The sequence below is a fragment of the Lutra lutra genome, chromosome 9 (assembly GCF_902655055.1).
Source record: "Lutra lutra chromosome 9, mLutLut1.2, whole genome shotgun sequence".
Classification (NCBI taxonomy): Eukaryota; Metazoa; Chordata; class Mammalia; order Carnivora; family Mustelidae; genus Lutra; species Lutra lutra.
This window is the reverse complement of record NC_062286.1, coordinates 76,310,308-76,332,137: the sequence shown is the minus strand read 5'-3', so window position 1 is coordinate 76,332,137 and position 21,830 is coordinate 76,310,308. Positions and strand designations below refer to the sequence as shown.

Below are 21,830 nucleotides of genomic sequence, written 5' to 3'. Positions count from 1 at the left end.
TGTCTATCCATTAATACCATGTTGTCTTGATTACTATAGCTTTTTTTTTTTTAAGATTTTACTTATTTGAGGGCACCTGGATGGCTCAGTTGGTTGGGCATTTGCCTTCAGCTTGGGTCTTGATCTCAGGGTCCTGGGTGGAGCCCTGCATCAGGCTCCCTGCTCAGCAAGGAGCCTGCTTCTCCCTCTCCTTCTGCCCCTCCCCTGCTTGTGCACATATCCCCTCTCAAATAAATAATCTTTTAAAAAAATTTTGAGAGCATGACCGAGCAGGGGAAGGAGCAGAGAGGGAGAAGCAGACTGCCCACTGAGCAGGGAGCCCAGTGTAGGGCTCAGTCTCCAGACTCCAGGATCAAAACCTGATCCAAAGGCAGACATTTAACCCGCCGAGCCACCAGGTGCCCCAATTGCTGGAGCTTTTATAGTAAGTCTTGAAATTGGGTAGACTGGCTCCTACCACTTTATTTTTCAAAATTGTTTTAGCTATGAGTTTTTATTTTTTTTTTAAATTTTATTTGTTTGAGTTAGAGTGAGAGAGCACAGGGCGGGGGAGAGGGAGAAGCAGGCTCCCCACTGAGCAGGGAGCCTGAAGTGGGGCTTGATCCCAGGACCCTGAGATCATGACCTGAGCCAAACTCAAGAGTTGGATGCTTAACCAACTGAGCTACCCAGGGACCCCTTAGCTATGAGTTTTTAAACCATCTTAACTAAATTTACAAAACAATCTTGCTGGGTTGTTTGGTTGGAGCTGCATTAAACCTGTGCATCAGTTTGACAAAGAATAGACATCTTTACTAGATCTCATCTTCCAATCCACAAACAAGGTAGGTCTCAATAAGTCTTCATTGACTTCATTTATCAGTGTGTTGTAGTTTTCAACATACAAGTCCTTAAGTGTTAGAGTTACTTCTAAGTGTTCTTAAAGGCAACTTTAAGTGTATTGTGCTCTTTTGTGTTCATGTAGTCATTGCTAATACATAGAAATAGGTCTTTGTAGGTTTATCTTCTATCCCGAAGTCTTGCCAAATTCCATTATTCTAGGTGTTTTTTTACATTCCTAAGGATTTCCTAAGTAGACAGGTATGTCCTCTGCATGATAATTTTACCGGGGTCCCGCCCCTAGAGACTGACTGAATTAGCTTGCACATTAGGACTTTAAACACCTTTCCTTGTGACTGTGACGAGCAGCCAAGGCTGAGAACCACTGCTCTTTGAACTAGTCCATCACTGAGTGGAGAGTTGCCTTGAGCACAGAGCCAAGTGCCTGCACTCCCCACTCGGCATTTGCGGGCCTATCTTGCTGTCAGGCCAGTGTGGTTCACAGGTTGAGCTTTGCTGCTGAGGAAGACCAGGCCCTGGGCCTAATGACCTGCTGCCCCCCGTCCCCTGCCCCAGACAGACAACTAGGCTGTGATGGATAGTCAACAGTTTTAATGAACAAAAAATACTGAAGTGTATAAAAAGGTGTTTTTGTCTGTCACCTAAGGGTCCCCATCTTCTAGATGGGGCAGTGTCTTCTCCAGGAACTTGAACCTGTTTCTCTTACGGCTCCAGCACCAGGGGGAACTGTCACCACAGTTCCGTGCAGGGTCGGAGCTGCCCACGGAAGAGAAGGTGTGTGGCTCCTAGTGGGAGCTGTAGTCACTTTTTCACATAGTCAGAATAGCCTTGTGCTTGGCCCAAGAAGGCTGCCAGTGTTAGACTGGGAGGAACTGCTGCAAGATGGATGTCCATATGGGTACTTTACATATGGGAAGGAGGCTGACCTTGCATCTAAAGCCGGTCCCTCAGCCTGCGGTTCTCCATTTAGGGCAGAGTTCCTTAAGATTCACTTTCTACCACTTCAGGACCCAGCCCCGCCAGCGGTATGGGTCTACACCAGTGTGACGTGAAACAGGAAAGGCAGTGAAGGAAGGAATCTTGAGGAGAACTGGGGTGATTCTGGGTCCTAAATATGCCATCACTCAGCAGAGCGGGGGAAGCAGGTGTGCCCCTTGCTCTCCTCTGCTTCCCCTCTGGGGCTGAGCCACTAGTGCCTCCGTGTCCTGTCCCAGCGGTGGGGGGAAGCCAAGCAGGTGCAACTGCTGTCCAGGCCAGAACTCAAGTTCTAGTGCTAGGTGATGCCCAAGGCAAAGTAGGGTTACGGGCCGCCACCCCAAGAGTTGGGTGGGCCACAAGCAATCCCCAGCTCCCAGGCATTTCACCCCTACAAGGAGCGCTGTCAGCTGGCCAACTAGAGAGCAGCAGGCAGGCTGACCAAGGCCTGCAGACCATAGGCACGAGGTTTCCCTAAAACAAACATGAGCTCTAGCTGCTCAGCCATAGGGCTTCTGAGGCAACCGGGCTGGTACCAGACGGGGCCTGCAGGGGGGCCTAACCCTGTTAGGCACCTGCTCCTGACGGCCAGACCCAACTCCAGAAGCCCAAGAGCCAGAGCAGGCTAGAGCCACTCCACCTGCTGTCAGGGTTGCTGCTGACAGGAACGGAGTCCCCAAGAAACCCCTGCCAGGAGGGCCTTTGTCAGCTGCAGAAGCGTGCCATAGCAGTGTGGCCTGGATGGCAGCTGTGGCCTTAAAGCCCCACCAGGCAGGAAACCGGCCCTTGTGGAGGGAGGATTGGAGGATGCCAGGTGCCCGGCCCTGGGCAGCTCGAGGCTCAGGACTCCAGTTTTGCTCCAACCTGGACCGCCACTCTCCTGCGCTGTGTCCTGCTTCTCTGGGGTCCCCTGCCTCAGCCGTTCCTCGTGCACAGCCTGGTGGAGAACCAGGGAGGCCGGCTTTGTCCCCTGCTGGGCAGTGCTGGCCTGAGGACTGAGGGGACGACCCCAGAGGGGTGCGGATCACGGTGAGGGCATGAGGAGGGGAGGGGAAGGTGAGGTGGAATGTTGGCTGAGAAGTGACCCTGCAGGCTGCACTCGCTAGGACCGAGTGCGAGGGTGGCCCGCATGGGCCTGCAGTGCTTCCCGGATGCCCCGCTGCCAGTCTCGCACCAGCTCCACTGGGGTCACCGAAGCCTGGGAACAAGGACCATGGGTCAGTCAGTCCTTCCTTCAGAGCCCCCACCCTCCGCAGACCAAGGGGCCGGGTTACAGGCTCCTACCGAGTTCCGCACACCCAGCTGGGCTCCATAGAGCAGCAGCACCTTCATGGCCTTGTAGTGGCCGAGCCGCACCGCCTCATGCAGACCTGTGTCCCCTTCCTGCCAGGAAAGGGCGGGGTCATCCTCCTGACTCCCCCACCCCCTGCACAGGACAGTCCACGGGAGCACCCCAGAGCTCAGGCCCCCTGGTGGAGCAGACCCAAACCAAAAAGCAAGCGCCTGCCTTGTCCTGGGCATCGATGTGGGCGCCACACGCAATGAGATGCTCCAGGCAGTCACAGTGTCGCGTACGCACGGCCACGTGCAGGGGGGTGCTCCAAATCTGGGGGGGTGAGAATCCGTGTCACCCTTGGGGTGGAGGGGCCGCGTGCTCTCTTTCCTGGGATGAGGCCAACCCCCAGCCGCATACCCCTCACCTTGTCCCGGGCGTTGACCTGGGCTCCCTGGTTAAGCAGCTGTTTAAGGACGTCCAGGTGTCCTCCACGGCAGGCCCAGAACACGGGTGTCCTGTCCAGCTACAAGACGAAAGTATCCATGCACGGGCGTGCTAGGGTGAGGGACAGGCCCCTGCCGTGAGGATGGGCCCACCCTGCTTCTCACCAAGTCTCGAGCGTCCACAGCAGCCCCTGCCTCCAGCAGCTTGTTCACCAGCTGGCCGTGACCCTTCAGACAGGCCCAGTGCAAGGCCGTGCGGTGCAGCTGTGGGTGGAGATGGGAGATCGGCAAGAGAGCACCGCTGCCCCCTGCAGGCCCTTCCTGGGTCCTATTCCCAGCACTAGGTTCCCCGAACACGCATCTGCTCCCTCCCTGCTCGCACCCAGGGCCCCACCATTCCCAGCTCAGGAAGCACTGCAGGCTCGGGCTGCAGAACAGGAAAACCCGGCCATTTCCCAGGCCGAGACTGGAACACGCAGAGGGTGGCACCCCAGCAGCTCAACACTGCAGTCCGAGTCCCCCCGGCCCCAACTTACTACCTTGTCATGGGCATTGGGGTCCCCTCCATCTGTCAGGTACTTGTCAATCAAGGCCTCCTGGTTCTCTGCAGCTGCCTTCAGGAACATCTCCAGGTCCACAGACGCCGGCTGGGCCTGGGGCTGCGGCTGGGTATGTTAGAGGATAAGACCAAATCACTTTCTCAAACCGCAGGGCTCTGGGGCACCACCACATCACCACTTGAGCCAAGCAGCTCCCGAGAGCCAGCCGAGGACTACATTTGGTCTGCGGCTGGTACAAACCATAATTCTTAACCACCCCCCACCCCTGGCCAGTTCGGACTGGCAAGGCATCTACTATCCCTATCATGGGTTGCCGTGCTCCTCCCCCCCCCGCCCAGTTTGTTGAAGTCCCAACCCCAGGACCTCAGAATGTGGGCTTATTTGGAAATAGGGTCATCATGGCTGTAATTAAAATGAAGTCACACTGGAGTAAAGTGAGCTCTAATCCAGTATGACTGGTGTCCTTAATGAAAGCGGACAAGTGGACACAGCATGCACAGTGACAGTGCCATGTGAGCTCAGGTAGAGATCGGGGCGATGCACCCACAAGCTGAACACCGAAGCCGGCCACCAAGCACCTAAAGCTAGAAGGCTGGCAGGGACAGATTCTCCCCCACAGTCCTCAGAAGGAACCAACCCTGCCATCACTTTGATCTCAGAGTTCCAGTCTCCAGAACTGGGAGAATAAATTTCTGTTGTCTAAGCCACTGTGTGTGTGGTCCCCAGCAAACAGCCACAAGGGCTGTGGGGCCTCCAGATCAGAGCCTCCAGCTGAGCAGGCCCTGACAGCATCCACTCTTCCGCAAGCCCTCCCGCGGGGACATGAAGCAGCTTCCGCACAAACTCAAGCCCCAGGTGTTGACCCCTCCACGTGGCCCTGACTTGTCACTCACCTTAACCATGGACTCAGGTGCCCTGGGGGGGACTCTGCGTTTCAGTCGCTTTTCTCTCCGTCTTTGAACCAAGTTTTCCAAGTCAGTCAGAGTCTCCAGATTGAGTCTGGAGCTGTTAAATCTCTCAAGCTGAAGCACAAGAGCAGGCCAGCGGTCAGCCATGGGGTGCTAAAGCCTCAGGGGCAGGCTCCTGGCGGGTCGGCCCTTGTCTCTCCCACCTACAAGATGGACCCCAGCCACCTGAGGTCCTCACTGCTCAGAGCCTGTCCGCCCCAGGGTCGGCATCCATCGCCCCCCATCCCCACCACTGCTCACTTTCTTCTTCTTCTCTTCTTCCAGTTTCCACTGCTCCCGGGCCACGGCCTCTTGGGCTCTGGGCCTCCAGGCCCCGGGCCCGCCTCCAGGATCAGGAACTCCATGTCCACATCCCAACACTTTACTTCCAACCCTGTCTCCACATACCTGTAGGAGCAGGATAAGGATAAAGACTCAGAAAAATGAGGAAGCCTTAGAAAACACAGCTGTGCAGTACAGGGGTCCTGACAAGAGCTGACCTAGAGATTAGTGTTGTGGACGTCAGAGTGGCCTGAGCCTTCGCTAAGCTTCCTGGCGCTCTGCTGGCATGCCCCACGATGCCTGTGGCTCTTGGCTCTCACCCACTGTAGTGCTGCTCGGGGCCCAGGAGGATAACTGCCGCCTACCTTGTCCTGTCAGCAGGACACAGGGTCGGGGGCATGACACCACATCTATTTATACTGCTGGGCTTGTGTCCAGGTACGCTCAGTATAGGTGACACCTCGGCCTTCCTCCTGGGCTGTTGTCCTTACATTCCTACCAGATCACGCCATACTGCCACCTGACCCTGAGCTCAGAGGGACAGAGATGCCTCCTGGGTAAAATGCTGAATTCCTGGGTTCAAATCTCAGCTCATGAAGCTCTGTCTCTTCGTCACTTCAATGGGGTAAAACTAGCACCTCGCTCAAGGGCCTGGGAGGAGGAAACCGGAGCAGAACCTGCCATGCAGTGATCTGTTCTTCCTTCCTGCCCCTACCAGGGGTTCAGGAGCTGGGGAGCACTGACGAACAAGCACGCTAGAGGTGAGGGAAAAGGCTAGAAATGATAGGATGGCAGAGCCTAGGGCTTCCAGCCACGGAAAACAAACTACGTTCTTTTCTATAGTACATGCTGGCAACCTGCCTCCTGGGAGCAGCTGTACCAGGCGGGGTCGGCTGAGGCCCCGGCCCACTATGGTGGGGCTTGCAGGCCAGCGTGACTCCCGGGCCCCACGTCACCAAAACAGACACCCCAAAGTGTCACCAGTGTGACCGTTTCTCTCACTCCCAGGGAACTCAAGAGCACCCTTCTTCCTTCCCGACCAAAGTAGCCAGACCCTCTGGACCATTTCCAGAGCAACAGCTATCACAGCAGCAGCTAAACCCACCCTGCGGCCATGCTCCTGTCTTCTGAAGTAGCCTGTTATTTCCTGTTCTGCACCCCCCAGTCCAGGACAAGAGTCCTAAACTCGAGGGTCGTCCTGTCCACACCATCACCTGGTATCTTCCCGATGCTTCCATCTCTCGCTGCCTCGCAGAACCGGACAGACACAGCAGAAAACAACTGCATGTTTCCGCTCTTGCACCTATGCTCTGGCCCCAGGACGCAGCCAGCTGCCTGCCTCCTGCAGGACCTCCTCATTCTGCTGGGCTGGCCTGGGGACTTCTAGACCATGACCTGCCTCCCACCGCCTGCTGCATGTCCTTACCAACTGCTGGATGCTGATGATATCCATGGTCCCCCCTGCTCTTCACGCCCCCAGTGAGAGGTGCTGAGCTGCTCAGCCCTTTTATAGAGAGCAGTCTCCTGGGGGCAGGGCCGACCAGGGGCTCGTGTCTGGGCCAGATAGCTCAGTGGTTCTGTAACAAGGATCAAAATACCAGTGTGGGCGTGCCCTGGGCTGAGTCACGTGCACCCTCGGACACCCACTCTCCTGCACCTGTGCTATCCTCTACACCTGCTCATCAGTTCGACCAACAAACGAGGCCGGGGGGTGCCTGGGCCACTAGAAAAACGTCAAGTGTGAGCCTCCATGTTGCCACAGGTCTCAGCGCCTGAGACCCTGAAAGACCTTGGGAAGGAAAGGCCAAGAGGCTGACCTCTGCGTGAGGAATCCGCATGGCACCTACAGGAGGAAATCAGGCTTCTAGCAGCTTCCCCGCTCCCAGACAGCTTCAAGGCTGCCCTCCATACTCCTGCCGCATTCCTTCCCCTGGCGCCCCCCCCCCCCCCCCCCCCCCCCCCGCCGCTTCTCCCACACCACTCGGAGAGCCCCGGCATATTAAACTACACCCTGGCCAGGAGCCAAGTCCAGCCTGTCATCAGCACCTCCCGCCCCTTGAAAAGCCTTCCATGCCCCACACATGCAGGTCTCCTCCCCTATGCTCTCCTGGGCAGGGAACATGCCATCCCACAGAGAAGCTGGACTGAGATCGGCTCTGGGTCCAAGTACGGAATGTTAATCTAGTCACAAAACAAGCTGTCGCAAGCCACCAAACTTCCTCATTTAAGATGCCCAGCATGCCTTCACCCAGCTATGCCCTGAATTCTGTCCTGACCTTTGAAAGGAAACCTGATAGTAAGACTCCAGAACTGGGAGCTGCATGACCAGGGATGACCAGAAGGAGAGGGAGGGAGAACTACAGGTCAAGGACAGTCCAGGCCCTGAAGCGCTGGGAACGGTTCCCCCCACAGCTGCCTTCTCAGTAAATACATCCAAGTTTTGAGACTTAGGGAATCCAGAGTTTTTTTTTTTTTTTTTTAAGATTTATTTGACAGAGAGAGATCACAAGTAGACGGAGAGGCAGGCAGAGAGAGAGGGAAGCAGGCTTCTTGCTGAGCAGAGAACCCGATGTGGGACTCGATCCCAGGAACCTGAGATCACGACCTGAGCCGAAGGCAGCGGCTTAACCCACTGAGCCACCCAGGTGCCCCTGGAAATCCAGAGCTTTTAAAAGAAACTCAGTCCTTATGTGTTAGGGTTTTTGGTCAAAGATGCTTTCTTACCGTTGGTTATGAAGAGGGAAAGTTGCCTAGACTAGAGTGAGGGTAAATAAGAAAAGCAAGACAGCTCTGGACTCCCCAGTCCGCCAACTACAACTCCTCTTCTTTAACATTCAAGGACAAGGGCATTTTGTACCAACAGGGTTCATCTGAAATTCTCACCAGAAAACTAGTTTCTTCCACAGGAAATTGACTGGTATTAATTCTTAACAAAAAAAATCACTCCTTGTCAAAAACCCAAATGTAACAAATAAAGCTCAAGATGCTCCTGACAAAGCCCTCTGACCACAGCAGACCCAAGGCCACCACGGTGCCGGCGAAATACACCCTCCTGACTTGCTCCCTGTAATCGTGTGCATGTACGTGCCAGCTTCCATAGACCTGTTTTAAGAGGCGTCATACTGTGACTGCAACTCAGCACCCTTTCCGCGCTAGTCTACACTGTACTCCAATGACTCCTGTACCAGAATTTAATCATTTCCCTCGCTGGGAGCACTTAACTTACCTCCTTTCTTCCTTACATTACAGCACATGCTCTAATGCACAACTCCGTAGATGTCTCTGTAAATAACTATCTTTGTACACGTGGACACTTCTCTAGGTAGCTATAGAGAAATCAAATTATTGGCCCTACTCACCTAAATTTTAATAGAAATTGCCTAACTCGTGTCTATGGTGGGTGTACCAATTTCCATGAAGAGACACCAACAAAGTGATGGTAAGAAAGAACATATATATATATATATATATACAAAAATATATTCATATACACATATATAAACAAGATTAATATCCAGAATATATAATCCCTATGAATCAATCAAAGGAAGAAAATCTTTAAACAGGCCACATGTATGGACAGAAAGTTCAGAGAAGGTAGGTGGCCACCAGCAACGCACAACAAAGCAAAAGCACTCAATCTATCAGGTTGTTAAAATCGAAGAAAGTAGAAGTGGGTCCTCTGACACACTCCGGGGCCCTCTATCTACTCACTCATCTAACCTCCACGAGGCCTCTGAGGCAGGCCCTGTTACAACCATCCTCACCACAGATGAGGAACCAGGGGCAGATGGGCAAAGTGACCTTTCCCTAGGGCACTCAGCTAGAAAGCAGCTTTTGTCGGATGTCCCCCAGTTTCTTCTAATACTTACATAGTTCTGTTTTTATACTTAGGTCTTTAATCTACTTGAAGTTTATTTTTGTGCATGGGATGAGGTAAGGATACAGTTTTATTTTTCCAAACAGATAGATGTTTCTACATGAGCTAATTTAGAGTATGATCATCTGTCCAGGCTTAAGCACCTGCAGCCCCACATCTACTCCCTTGCTCCCACAGCGGCCAGAATGGGGCTCTTCGGGCCTCAATGTCCCACCCTGCAGCACAGATGCACACCAAGACAGGGGGTAGGAGTGCTAGTCTGGGTCCTCTTGCATGGCAGCCCAAGACAGAAAGGTGGCGGCTCAGGTGGCCAGCAGGTCCCACAGGTCACTGTCGCAGGGCAGCAGGTCACATGCTAGGCGTGCCTTCCGATCCCGGACAGCCTTCAGGGTTGGGCTGTGTTCCAAGAGCAGGGAGCAAATGTCTACATGACCCTTCTCAGCAGCCTGTGGAGAAAGATGCCGGATTCAAAAGCCATAATCCCACTGGGCCCTGCCCTTTCTTGCTCCACTTCGGGGAATCTCTTGGTCCTAAAACAGGTCTTGTGGAAATGGAAGACACTGGCTATTTGAGTAGATTTCCCCTAATTCTGGGGCACCTGGGTGGCTCAGATGGCTGAGTGTCTGCCTTCGGCTCAGGTCATGATCTCCGGGTCCTGGCCTGACGGGGAGTTTCCTCCCTCTCCCTCCGCCTCTCCCCCTGCTTGTGTTCTCTCTCTCAAAATAATAAAATCTTAAATAAATAAAATATTTAAAAAATTAAAAATAAATAGATTTCCCCTAATTCCTACCAAAGTCCAACAACTTGCATAAAGATTGGTGGAATTATCTAGTGCTTTTCCTGGCAGTTGGCTTGAGTTTTTCTTTCTTTTGTTCTCTGCTCAGCAGCCATTCTTCTCTGTCCAGGTTTGCACATTAAAAATAAATATAGACAGGCACCTAGCCAGCTCAGTTGATGGAGCATGTGACTCTTGGTCTTGGGATTGTGAGTTTGAGCCCCATGCTGGGTGCAGAGATTACTTAAAAATAAAATCTTGGGCACCTGGGTGGCTCAGTGGGTTAAGCCTCTGCCTTCGGCTCAGGTCATGATCTCAGGGTCCTGGGATCGAGCCCCGAATCGGGCTCTCTGCACAGCAGGGAGCCTGCTTCCTCCTCTCCCTCTGCCTACTTGTGCTCTCTCTCTCTCTGTCAAATAAATAAATAAAATCTTAAAAAAAAAAAAAAAAATCTGGGATCTGGTGTGGTTGAAATCCCGCAGCCAGCCTACACCTTTAACATACATTCTTCAGTCCTTTGTCTTAGTTCAAAAAAAAAAACAAAAACAAAACAAAAAATAAAAAACTTTAAACAAACAAAAACAAATATAGAACCTTGGATCTCTAAGTATCTTTTATAAATGTTCGGTCCTCTATCAGCTGGGCACTGTAGGCACAAGATATACCAGACACAGCCTCTGCCCTCCAGGAGTGTTCAGATGAGCACAGAAAAGTGGGTTCAGGTTCTTGGCTTTCTCCTCTTCCTTTGAAATACACTATCCCAACTTGGATGTCAATTTTTTTTTCTTTTTTTTCTTTTTTTTAAGATTTTATTTATTTATTTGACAGAGAGAGAGATCACAAGCAGGCAGAGAAGCAGGCAGAGAGACAGGAGGAAGCAGGCTTCCTGCTGAGCAGAGAGCCCAATGTGGGGCTCGATCCCAGGACCCTGGGATCATGACCTGAGCCGAAGGCAGAGGCTTTAACCCACTGAGCCACCCAGGCGCCCCTTGGATGTCAATTTTTAACCTACTTTCTCCAGAAAAGATTAAGGTGATTTACACAGATTAGCTTATATAACTCCCATAATAACCATCAGAGGTAGGACTATCATCATTCCCATTTTACAGATGAAGAAACTGAGGTTCATACACAGTAAGTGACTTGGCCAGCGTCACAGAGCTTGTGTGGCAGCCTGGGATCCTAAACCAGGTCTGTCTGACTGCCACGTCTTGACTCTTAACAACTGTGTCACACCACTCTGTTCCCTCTCAACAGTCAGACTGATGCAGCACGGGGGTTTCTGAGAGGTGTCAAAATTAATATTAGTAGCAAATACCAGCTCAAATTTGAATCCAGATATTTAGCCAGTCCTCCTAGTGAGTACAGACATAAGGTTCCCAGTTCTGTTGCCTCAATTCAGGCAGTGGTATGTTGTGAGCAGTTCTGGGGTGCATTCTGGGGAGATGCGAGATGCAGTCCAAAGAATTTTGTACAATAAAAGGTACCAACGTTTTGAAGTAGCTTATTTTTTACAAAAAGAGAATTCGTAACTCCTCCCACATCTGCATCCCCTGAATGAAAGGGCTGGAGACTGCAAGAAGGCCTCAGGCCGTAAGACCTGCCAGCACCAGGCGCGCAGCGTCCTGCCGGTACACACCCTCCAGGGGCCCAGCGACACCAGTGCGGACCATCGAGAAGGCAGCAATCTGCCTCTTCAGCTAGCAAGGATCTTAAAAGAAAATAAAATGACATCTAGTTGTTCTCTCAGCAAATATTCATTGGGCACCTGTGCTGAGAGCTGGAGCCACCAGTGAACAAGATCAAGTCTTCGCTATCTCTCAGAAGAAAGAGCTCATACAGAATCTCAAGAGAGAGAAAAGCTGGGGCGCCTGCGTGGCTCAGTGGGTTAAAGCCTCTGCCTTTGGCTCAGGTCATGATCTCAGGGTCCTGGGATCGAGCCCCGGCATCGGGCTCTCTGCTCAGCGGGGAGCCTGCTTCCTCCTCCCTCTCTCTCTGCCTGCCTCTCTGCCTACTTATGATCTCTGTCTGTCAAATAAAATAAAACAAAATTAAATTAAATTTAAAAAAAGAGAGAGAGAGAGAAAAGCTACGAGAAGTCAAGTGCAGGGTGCTTTTGCGCCGTTGGGGAAGCCACCCACGCCTGAGAACAGGGAGGCCCTCTGCGGGTGTGATACAGAAGCTGAGATCCAGAAAGGACAGCAACAAGCCAGGTAAAAACTGGGAGGGGAGAGGCATCTGGGCGGGGATAGCATGACACATAAGGCTCTGGAGTGTCACCATGATGGGTCAAGAAACTGGCCTGAGGATAAAAGACAAGGGGATGAAGATAGGGACATGTGGCTGTTCAGTTGGAAGAACATAAAGTCCTGATCTCGGAGTGGTGAGTTTGAGCCTCACGCTGGGCACAGAGATGGCTTAACTAAAAAAAAAAAAAAAAAAAAAAAAAAAAAAAAAAAAAAAAAAAAAAGGAAAGAAAGAAAGAAGGAAACTGGAGGAGGTAAACTAAACGCTGACATCTTCCCATGAATGCAAACAAGTGTAATATATCTGCAAATACTTGGTCCTTGAAATAGTCACATCTGGCTTCCTAAAAATTAATTTGGTCCTTGAAATACCCTCCCAGCCAACTTCTTACTGTGATAAGAACACTTCATATGAGATCTGACCTCTTAACAAATCAATCTACTTATAATTTTTTGGTAATTGTTCTTTTTGTTTAATGATAGCCATCCCCCGCCTTCCACACTCAACGTGGGCTTGAACTTACAACCCTGAGATCACAAGCTCCATACTCTACTGACTGACCCAGCTGGGCTCGCGCCCTTCCTAACAAACTTACAGTGCACCACCCAGCACGGTCACCCACAGGTGCAGTGTCGTCTGCTGCACTTCATCTACTCACCTCAGAGACACTGCACCAGCTCAACAGCACCTCCAGACAGCCCCGGCCACCACCGTCCCGGCCACCACCGTCCCGGCCACCACCGTCCCACTCTGCTCCTGTGTCGGGACTATTTTCTACACAGGCACACCCCATTTTATTACCCTCTGCTTTATTGCACCGTGCAGACACTGTTTTTACACACTGAAGGTCTGTGGCGACCCCACACTGGGCAGGTCTGTAGGTGCTATTTTCCCAACAGTGTTTGCTCACTTCATATCTGGACACATTTTCGTTAACTCCTAAACTATTTCAAACTTTTTCATCATCATTGTATCTGTCATCTGTGGTCACTGATGCTACTACTGTAATTATTTTGGGATGCCAGGAGCTACATCCATATTAGACAGTGAACTTCGTTTATAAACTTGTGTCCTGACTGATGCTCTGGCACCTGTTCCCCAGTCTTTCTCTCTTCCTCATGGCTCCCTATTCCCAGGAACACGGCACTGAAAGTAAGTCAATTAATAACCCTGCAATGGACTTTCAGCGCTCAAGTAGAAAGGAAGAGTCAATCAATGTGGCAAAGTTCACTGCTGTCTTATTGTAAGAATCAGTGTGCCCCAGGGGCGCCTGGGTGGCTCAATGGGTTAAGCCGCTGCCTTCGGCTCAGGTCATGATCTCAGGGTCCTGGGATCGAGCCCCACATCGGGCTCTCTGCTCAGCAGGGAGCCTGCTTCCTCCTCTCTCTCTGCCTGCCTCTCTGCCTGTCAAATAAATAAATAAATAAAATCTTTAAAAAAAAAAAAAAAAAAAAAAAAAGAATCAGTGTGCCCCAGCAATTTCTTAAACCTTCAGCAACTACTACCCTGACCTCCCTGATACCCTATACAGGTATCCCCATCAAAGTAAGGCCCTCTACCAGTTAAAAGATTACAACTTGCTGAAAGGTCTGATGATGGTTAGCATTTTTTAGCAAGAAAGTATTTTCAAAAAGGTACATACAACAATGATTTTTCTTTTCTTTTCTTTTTTTATTTTTTTTTTTTTTACATAATGCTAGTGTACACTAAATAGACTACAGTATAGGATAAATATAACTTTTACGTGCACTGGGAAACAAAAAACTCCTCCAACTTGCTTTATTATGGTGGTCGGCCTATCTCTGAGGTGTGCCTGTGCCTCAGAGGGAATGGGAGAGAGAGAGCGTGCACACAAGCAGGGGGAGCAGAGGCAGAGGGAGAAGCAGGCTTCCTGCTGAGCAGGGAGTCTGACGTGGGGCTCGATTCCAGGACCCTGCATGAGGCAAATGCTTAACCGACTGAGCCACCCAGTCTTCCTATATTTCTTAAATATCTCTACTAGTGTCTCTACCAAAGTGTTAGCCCTATTCCCAACATACTTTAAAAAAAAAATAATATGTATTATTCAATAGTCAGAAGTACAAAATAAATAAAAATAAGAACTCTATCTTTGTGGGGGTAACATTTCAAGGCTGCTGTCACTGAGCAAGCACCTTTCTGTCCTAACATGTTTCTGGAGTCCAAGTTGATTGCCAGGGATCTGCCAACCTTTAGGTGTCCGTCCTGCCTGAGGTGACCGAGGAGAATGTGTGGAGTAGGAACACTGGCTCCTAATCTCTCTCCTGGAAAAAGCTCATTGATGTGTCTTGTCTTCTAGTGGCTGAGAACTGGCCATGCGAGATGCTAGAGGGAGTAGAATGTAGTGTGTGATTATAGAGCACTGTCTGAGAGCCAGGTCTCTAATAGGACAGAATGGGCACAAATTTTCGGTGGACTGCAAAAAGAGTCTGCCACAGGTTCTCCTCATACATCATACAGTCAACTACTTAACTTTTTCTCTTAAAATTCACAAAAGAATGCATTTACAGATATATGCCAAAAATATGCATAAACCACTTCTCTAAAATACATAAGCAATCACCTGCCTTGAGCAGGGTGTCCTTGGAAGACTGAGGGACCAGGGGTCAGGGTGGAAGGGAAATGTTTTCATGCTGCACTGTTTTGTATCCTCAAACTCCTCACAATGTGTAGGAATTTCTGGTCAGAAGAAAGTTAAAGTGATCACCCTGGCTACCATATACAGAAAGCGGGCTACAGGGGTAGGCATGAGTAGGTGTGAGCTTCAGAAAACTAACTTCATGGAAAAGCATTCATGACAGATTATAAAAGCAAAGAAAAAAAATGATGCTGTACATGTAATTCAAATTTACATGCACAGGGGAAATGCTGGCCTATTACACATTAACCCTCAGGTGATGACTGGTAAGCAATGACATCGCAAGTGCTTTTCTGCTTTCCCCATGTTTTCTTCAGTGAACATGTTATCACGTTTATAATGACAACAACCAAGTTCGTGAAGTTGGGGAGGGCAGCATACCTTATGCAGACTCGTCATGCCATCGTCATCCACCAACCTAGGATTGGACCCGTGAGACAGCAGGAGCCGTGCGATTTCAGTGTGCCCACAGTAGCTGGCCCGGTGCAGAGCTGTGGCGCCCCCATGGGTTTGGGCATTACACTTAGCCCCACTTTCCAGCAGGAACTGGCATACGGCATAGTGTCCGTTGCGGCTGGCATAGTGCTGCAGGGAAGAGAGACTGAGGTCAGATGGCAGAGCCCAGGCAGACAACAAGGGTGGTGGGCGGGTGAGAGCATGGGCTCTGGAGCAAGAGGATGTCAATGACCTCAGGGGCTACCTCCATTAGCCATGGGACCTAGCCAAGCTTCTTCATTTCTAGCATCAGTTTCTTCAACAGGAAAATGGGGATAATACTCATTCCTACCTCACAGGATTGTTAGGTAAATGAAATTAAATAAATGATATAAAGCACTTAATACTCAAGGAAGAAACAAACAAACCAAGAACAAGGTTCACACAGTGCTTAAAACTGAAAACCTGCTGGGAGAGAAGAAAGGGCGAACTAACGGCAACATGACCCCTTCCGCACGGAGAGCAGGTATCCTGAGTGCCGGTTTCCCTCCCCAACTCACCAGAGCAGTGTAGCCAGCCGAGTCGGGCTGGCTAGGGTCTGTTGCCTTCTGGATGAAATATTTGACTCGGCCTAGGTCTCCATTCAGGGCTGCCGACCAGATTCCTGTGGAAAGACAACTGAAGTGCTGAATAATGCCAAGTGACTAGAGACTTTCAGTGCTTCCTTTACCTCTTCACCTCTATTCTCTCATCTATACAATGGGGATTTATTCATTCAACAAATATTAACTGAGGGGCACCTGGGTGGCTCAATTAGTTGAGCTCCTGACTCTTGGTTTGGGTTGAAGTCACGATCTTAGGGTCCTGGGATCGAGCCTAGAGTCAGGCTCGGCACTCAGCTTGAGATTCTCTCTCTCCCTCTGCCCCTCCCATCCATCCATCCATCCATCAATAAATAAATAAATAAAATCTTAAAAAAAATTTAACTGAGATCTCTGTGCTAAGGACTGTCCTAGCAGCTGGTGCTACAGTTGTGAACAAGACAGGAGATTTGTCAAATCAGGACAGTATGGTTGGGCAGACATAAATCCCTTCTTCCCGTTTTAAACACATAAATATTAAAAAAGTAATGTTTAAAACGTCTGAATATAGAAGCAAACTCAAAAGCAAAAAAGGACACTGCCAGTTGCCAAAAGAAGGTGAAAACCATAGCCAAAGTGGTGAGCAGAGCATCCACCTGCAGAATCCTGGAAGTCTGTGTAAATGGACACACACCTTAGAGGCTTTGGCTTTAACAACTAGGCAGGGTCTGGAGCAAAGGCTGCAGGTCACGTGCATTGCCAGGAAGAGACACAACAAAGTTCTGTACACAAAGCTGGGAGGCAGAAGTACCACCTCATGCATGAACCGGACCTGGAAAAATTTCTACTTTCCTGTTCTGAATAGCAGCAGAAAGCAAGCTGCCAGGCCCAGGCACTTCACTCACTCAGCAAGTATTTACTGCATACTTATCATGCATCTGACACTGTTCTGGGAACTAGGGGTCAGCCAAGAATTAAAGGTCCCCAATCCCCAGGGCTGCCCCCAAAATTCTGGTCTCATGGAGGTTACTCTCTTCTTTTTTTTAAATTAATTTATTTATTTGAGAGAGAGAGAGCGAGAGAGAGCATGAGAGGTGGGAAGGTCAGAGGGAGAAGTAGACTCCCCACGGAGCAGGGAGCCTGATGCTGGACTCGATCCCCAGACTCCGGGATCATGACCTGAGCCAAAGGCAGTGGCTTAATCAATTGAGCCACCAAGGCACCCTGGACGTTACTTTCTTTTTCTCTCTTTTTTTGTTCTAAAGATTTTATTTATTTATTTGACAAACAGAGATCACAAGTAGGCAGAGAGGCAGGCAGAGATAGGAGGAAGCAGGCTCCCTGCTGAGCAGACAGCCCGATGTGGGGCTTGATCCCAGAACCCTGGGATCACGACCTGAGCCGAAGGCAGAGGCTTAACCCACTGAGCCACCCAGGCGCCCCTGGAGGTTACTTTCTAATTAAGGAAACAGATAAGGAAAAAAAAATGAAATAAATCAGGTGGTGCTAAGTGCTATGAAGAAAAATAAAACAGAGAAGGGATACAAACAGTGGTCAGGGATGGCATCTCTGATAAGATGACATTTGAAGAGAAACTTAAAGGAAATGAGAAAGGCCATTTCAATAGGTGTGAGAAGACAGCAAAGGCAGAAGAAACCTAAAAAATCAGATACCATGACCCACTCAACTTGGAGATGTGGGATATATATTTATTTGTTTTTGCATTTTTCCCATCATGTAAATTTTATTAACTGCATATTTTTTCCAGGCTTATGGAGAAAGAGTTGACATACATCACTGTACAAGGGGACTTATATCTATTCACAGCCTTAGGGAGCAAGACCCACAAGCTAAGGATCTGTCATAAAAATAGGTCAAATGGATGCTATACGGACTGCACAGAAGCAACTTTTAAAAAATGTCCTATGGGGGCGCCTGGGTGGCTCAGTGGGTTAAAGCCTCTGCCTTAGGCTCAGGTCGTGATCCCGGGGTCCTCGGATAGAGCCCCGCATCGGGCTCTCTGCTCAGCAGGGAGCCTGCTTCCCTTCCTCCCTCTCTGCCTGCCTCTCTGCCTACTTGTGAGCGCGCTCTAATAAATAAATAAATATATTAAAAAAAAAAAAGTCCTATGAGGATACCTCCACAAGCCAACACAGGTGTGGCTCTGTTGCAGATAATCTCTAACAAGAGAAGCACTCCCCCCAACCCCACCAGCTCAAAAATTAAAAGCTGCAAAACAAGAAGTAATCCACCGCCACATGAGATAGCAAATACAACAAATGGAAAAATGCATACGTCAAAATGAGCCATAAGAGCACAATCTAAGAGAAAACAGTATTTAATGTGTTCACAAAGAAAAAGGAATACAATCCACAAATCAACAGAACATGAGGGAGGAAAAAAAAGGACAGGGAGATCTGAAACAAAAGTCAGGGGCGCCTGGCTGGCTCAGCCAGTAGAGCATGTGACCCTTGATCTCGGAGTCATGAGTTTGAGCCCCAGGCTGGGTGTAGAGATTACTTTTAAAGTCAGTAAATTAAAAAGAATAGAATCATTGAAATAAAACAATAACAGATGGTTGGGCAGTACTGCAGACCCACCGGGGAGGGAATGAGTGACTTGGAAATCACCAAGAATGCAGAATGGTAAAGAGAAAAATATTAAAGAGAGGTAAGGAAACATGAAAGGCAGAATGTACCAACATATGTGTAACAGGAGTTTCAAACAACAGAAAAGAGAGAAATTGGACAGAATGGGAGAAAGGAAATGTCTTAAGAGATAACGTCTGAGAATTATTCTCAAGTTAAAGACAACCATGAGTTCTCAGATGAAAACCACATTAAATCCCAAGGAGAATTAGACAAACTATCTACTATGGTAAAATAACCAAACATCAAGCATCGAGAGAACATCTGAGTTACCAAAAAGAAAAGCTCATTAGTCACTGAAGAATTATAATCAGATTATCAGGATTTTTTTAAGTTTATTTTTTTAGTAATCTCCACAATGACTCTGAGATCAAGAATCACTCGCTCTTCCAACTGAGCCACCCAGGCGCTCCTGCGAAATTCTTAACAGCAGTAAAGATTAAGAAAAATAAATAACATTTCCAAAGGTCTGAAGGGGGGGGAAATACATTGTCAGTCTAGAATTTTATACCTAAGTAAGCTACCAGTTGAAAGAGAAAGAGAGAGAGAGATGGAGAATCATACTCACTGAAAAAACTCTCAAAGGATATATTTTAGGGAAAGGGAAAATGAACCCAGAGACAAAATATGAAGAAGGAAAAAAAAAAAAGCAGCCCATGTGATAAGGATCTTTCCCTCGTGTGAGAAATAAATAATGAGTAAGCAAACCAAGTAGCATCAGGTTGTAAAAACTGCTTTGATGAAAGCAAGGTGATAGAGAAACCTGGAGGGGAAGGGGCCCTACTTTGAACAGGGCAAGGTTTCTTTCTCCACAGCTGCACAACTAGCAGCCCAGGCCAGTTAATTCTTTGTTACAAGGAACTGTCCCGTGCATTGTAGGCTGCAGATCAGCATCCCTGGCCTCTACCTACTATATGACCGTAGCACCCTCCCAGTTTTAACACCTGAAATTGTTTCTAGTCATTGCCAAAGACCTTTAAGGGTCAGAACTGCACCCTTCCCACTCAACTGAGAACTACTTAGAATGGGGTGTTGCCCATCCCCTAAGTTGAGAACTACCATAATTTGGCGTCCAGAGTCCCTCTCTCTGAGGAGGTGACATTTGAACCAAGACCAGAAGGAAAAGCATTAGCTAGCCTAATGCTGCAGGAAGTTCATTCCAAGGAGCTGGGACAGCAAGTACCATGGCTTTAAGTGATAAAGAGATCCTGCATGTCTCAGAAACCAAAATAAGCCCAGTGTGGCCGAAGCATAGTAAGTGGAGAAAGAAAAGATTGAGAAATAAAGTGGGGGCAGAGAAGCAGAATAGGCAAGAACATCACACAGTTGTGTGGGCCATGAAGGGAATCTGAACTTATTCTGAAAACAATGAAATTATCTGATTTAATATCTTCAAAAGGTTACTCTGGCTTCTGTGTGGAGTAGAAAACTTTGGAGGAGGGCAGCAGTGCGAGGAGGAAGGCCCAGGAGGGAATTGCTTCAGGAGCCCAGAGAGTGGGGATGTGGAGGGAGGTAAGCTGGCGCACGAGCCCCTTAAGAGTAAGTTAGATCAGAACGCATATAAAACCGTAGCATCCACCCAGGGCTGATGAAAATGTTATTACTGCATAAGCTGCCTCTGCACTGACACACGGTACACAGCCTCCGAGGAAGAGCGGACTTGTTTTTCAGCTCTACTCTTTTCCTTACAAGCGATATAATCTCCTTAGATTGTGGGGTAAAGGAGCTACCTCTCCGGGCCCCAAAGCTAAGAGATATCACCACCGGCGTGGAGGGCCAGGTGTGCCGTATCTAAAGCATACATGGCCTGCCACATCAGGGCTCACGGCGGTCAGCACGTTAGTTTCCTTGGCAGCGCAGCCCCCCTTCTGAAGCTCCATGCCCTCGGGGTGGCTGCAGTACCCCGGCTGCAGATTCTGCTTTCTGACACCCCCCCCATACACACCCCACACCCACGCCCAGCCACCCCCGCGGGCCGAGCCTCCCGGGGGCGCACCAGCTGAGGGGCCGGGCCCCGCACCACCACTTGGAAAAGTTACTGAAACCAGGTTCTCGGCTTCCCAACCTAGACCCGAGACCAAGTTTCTAGTGGCCGGGCTCGTGCCAGGTCCCTGGCGGGGTCTCAGTGATGCGGGGGCTGTGAGCCCACACGCCCATCACGCCCACTGCGGCCCTCCGGGCCCCGCTTCTCTGCCATCTCCTTGTCCAGCGACCTGGAGAGAGCCGGGAGTCTCACCCCTGTCGAAGTCCATCTCGTCCAGCGTCTGCTGCACGCCGGACGCTGCTCCCGGCCAGGAGCAGCACAGGCCATCCGCACAAGACTGCGGCGCCGCCATGTCGACCCCGGAGCTGGCTCCGCCCCGGCTGTCGTGCGCACGCGCGGCCGCGGCGTGGAGAGGGGGGCGGGGCCGACGGAGCAGCCCCAGAGCCAGGGCCTGGGATCAGTCCACACGGCGGCAGCGCCAGTCCTCGTAGGCCGTCCTCGTAGGCCGTCCTCGGAGGCCAAGGCCCGGGGGCTTTGGTTCCGGAACCAATCGAGGTGGCGGGGCGGGGCTTGTGGTGTTGCACCGTGCTCCGAGGCCGCCGCGCGAGGGCGCCCCAGGCTAAGCGGAGTGCCGAGGGTGCTGCGCTGGGTCACCAGATCTGGACTGCAGGCGGACGGCCCCGGGGCCGCCAGCCTTGTAGGGTGTGGGGACGCAGTGGGCGGATCGGCCGCCCGCCAGAGCCCAGCCCTCCACGGTTCCCTGTGTCCCACTGGTTTCCCTAGGGCAGGGAGTCGCCGGCCGCGCCCAAGGTCCGCCCCATTTCTCGGCACCACCCCAGGCCCAGTGACCTCGCTTCCCCTTCCCTGCTCTCGTGCCTCCTGCCCATTTCCTGAAAACCCGTGGGAGGCAGGTGGCCACCACCTTTGCCACTAGGAGCACATACGCCCCAAGGGCAGGAACAGAGCCTTGGGTTGTGCCAAACCACCCAGCCCCAGTGGGAGCGGGGTTTACTCTATCAATCTTCATGTATCAAAACATCCTGGGGGCTGAGGTTAATGACCAAGCTGAAAGCTTAGCATACCCAGAAGTCGGCCATCACAGCCCCCCCTTTTTTTAAAGATTTTATTTATTTATTTGACAGATCACAATTAGGCAGAAAGGCAGGCAGAGAAAGGGAAGCAGGCTCCCCCCTGAGCAGAGAGCTGGATGCGGGGATCATGACCTGAACCGAAGGCAGAGGTTTTAACCCACTGAGCCACCCAGGCGCCCCCATCACAGCCCTTTCCTAAAGCTAAGGACA

General features: G+C 50.3%; 2 protein-coding genes across 4 annotated transcripts; both read right to left on the bottom strand.

Moving 5' to 3' along the window:
* Window positions 1-1,416: 1,416 nt before the first annotated feature.
* ANKRD23 (ankyrin repeat domain 23) lies at window positions 1,417-6,899 on the bottom strand. 3 transcript variants are annotated; one of them, XM_047746406.1, is made up of 9 exons: window positions 6,750-6,899; window positions 5,303-5,449; window positions 4,988-5,116; window positions 4,071-4,199; window positions 3,700-3,798; window positions 3,516-3,614; window positions 3,323-3,421; window positions 3,100-3,198; window positions 1,417-3,013 (listed from the first exon to the last, which is right to left on the bottom strand). In XM_047746406.1, exons 1-9 carry the CDS (start codon window positions 6,774-6,776, stop codon window positions 2,918-2,920), a joined length of 924 nt encoding a protein of 307 aa, XP_047602362.1. In that variant the 5' UTR covers window positions 6,777-6,899; the 3' UTR covers window positions 1,417-2,917. The 3 variants fall into 3 exon arrangements, with proteins under 3 accessions (XP_047602362.1, XP_047602363.1, XP_047602365.1); XM_047746407.1 differs by having other exon boundaries at window positions 4,074-4,199; XM_047746409.1 differs by lacking the exon at window positions 6,750-6,899 and having other exon boundaries at window positions 4,988-5,205; window positions 5,303-5,441.
* A 2,303-nt stretch (window positions 6,900-9,202) lies between these two features.
* On the bottom strand, window positions 9,203-20,937 carry ANKRD39 (ankyrin repeat domain 39). The gene is made up of 4 exons (XM_047746612.1): window positions 20,782-20,937; window positions 15,877-15,980; window positions 15,263-15,466; window positions 9,203-9,649 (listed from the first exon to the last, which is right to left on the bottom strand). Exons 1-4 carry the CDS (start codon window positions 20,879-20,881, stop codon window positions 9,506-9,508), a joined length of 552 nt encoding a protein of 183 aa, XP_047602568.1. The 5' UTR covers window positions 20,882-20,937; the 3' UTR covers window positions 9,203-9,505.
* Between the last annotated feature and the right edge of the window lie 893 nt (window positions 20,938-21,830).

Excerpts from the sequence above, each read along its gene's own strand:
- ANKRD23 (XM_047746406.1), bottom strand. The coding sequence starts at position 6,776 with ATGGATATCATCAGCATCCAGCAGTTG. Across the intron at positions 5,117-5,302 it reads AAGAAGAGAAGAAGAAGAAA|CTTGAGAGATTTAACAGCTC; the intron begins GTGAGCAGTGGT and ends CTTGTGCTTCAG. Across the intron at positions 3,199-3,322 it reads ACATCGATGCCCAGGACAAG|GAAGGGGACACAGGTCTGCA; the intron begins GCAGGCGCTTGC and ends CTTTCCTGGCAG.
- ANKRD39 (XM_047746612.1), bottom strand. The coding sequence starts at position 20,881 with ATGGCGGCGCCGCAGTCTTGTGCGGATGGCCTGTGCTGCTCCTGGCCG. Across the intron at positions 15,467-15,876 it reads CGGCTGGCTACACTGCTCTG|CACTATGCCAGCCGCAACGG; the intron begins GTGAGTTGGGGA and ends TCTTCCCTGCAG. Across the intron at positions 9,650-15,262 it reads GCATGACGAGTCTGCATAAG|GCTGCTGAGAAGGGTCATGT; the intron begins GTATGCTGCCCT and ends CTTTCTCCACAG.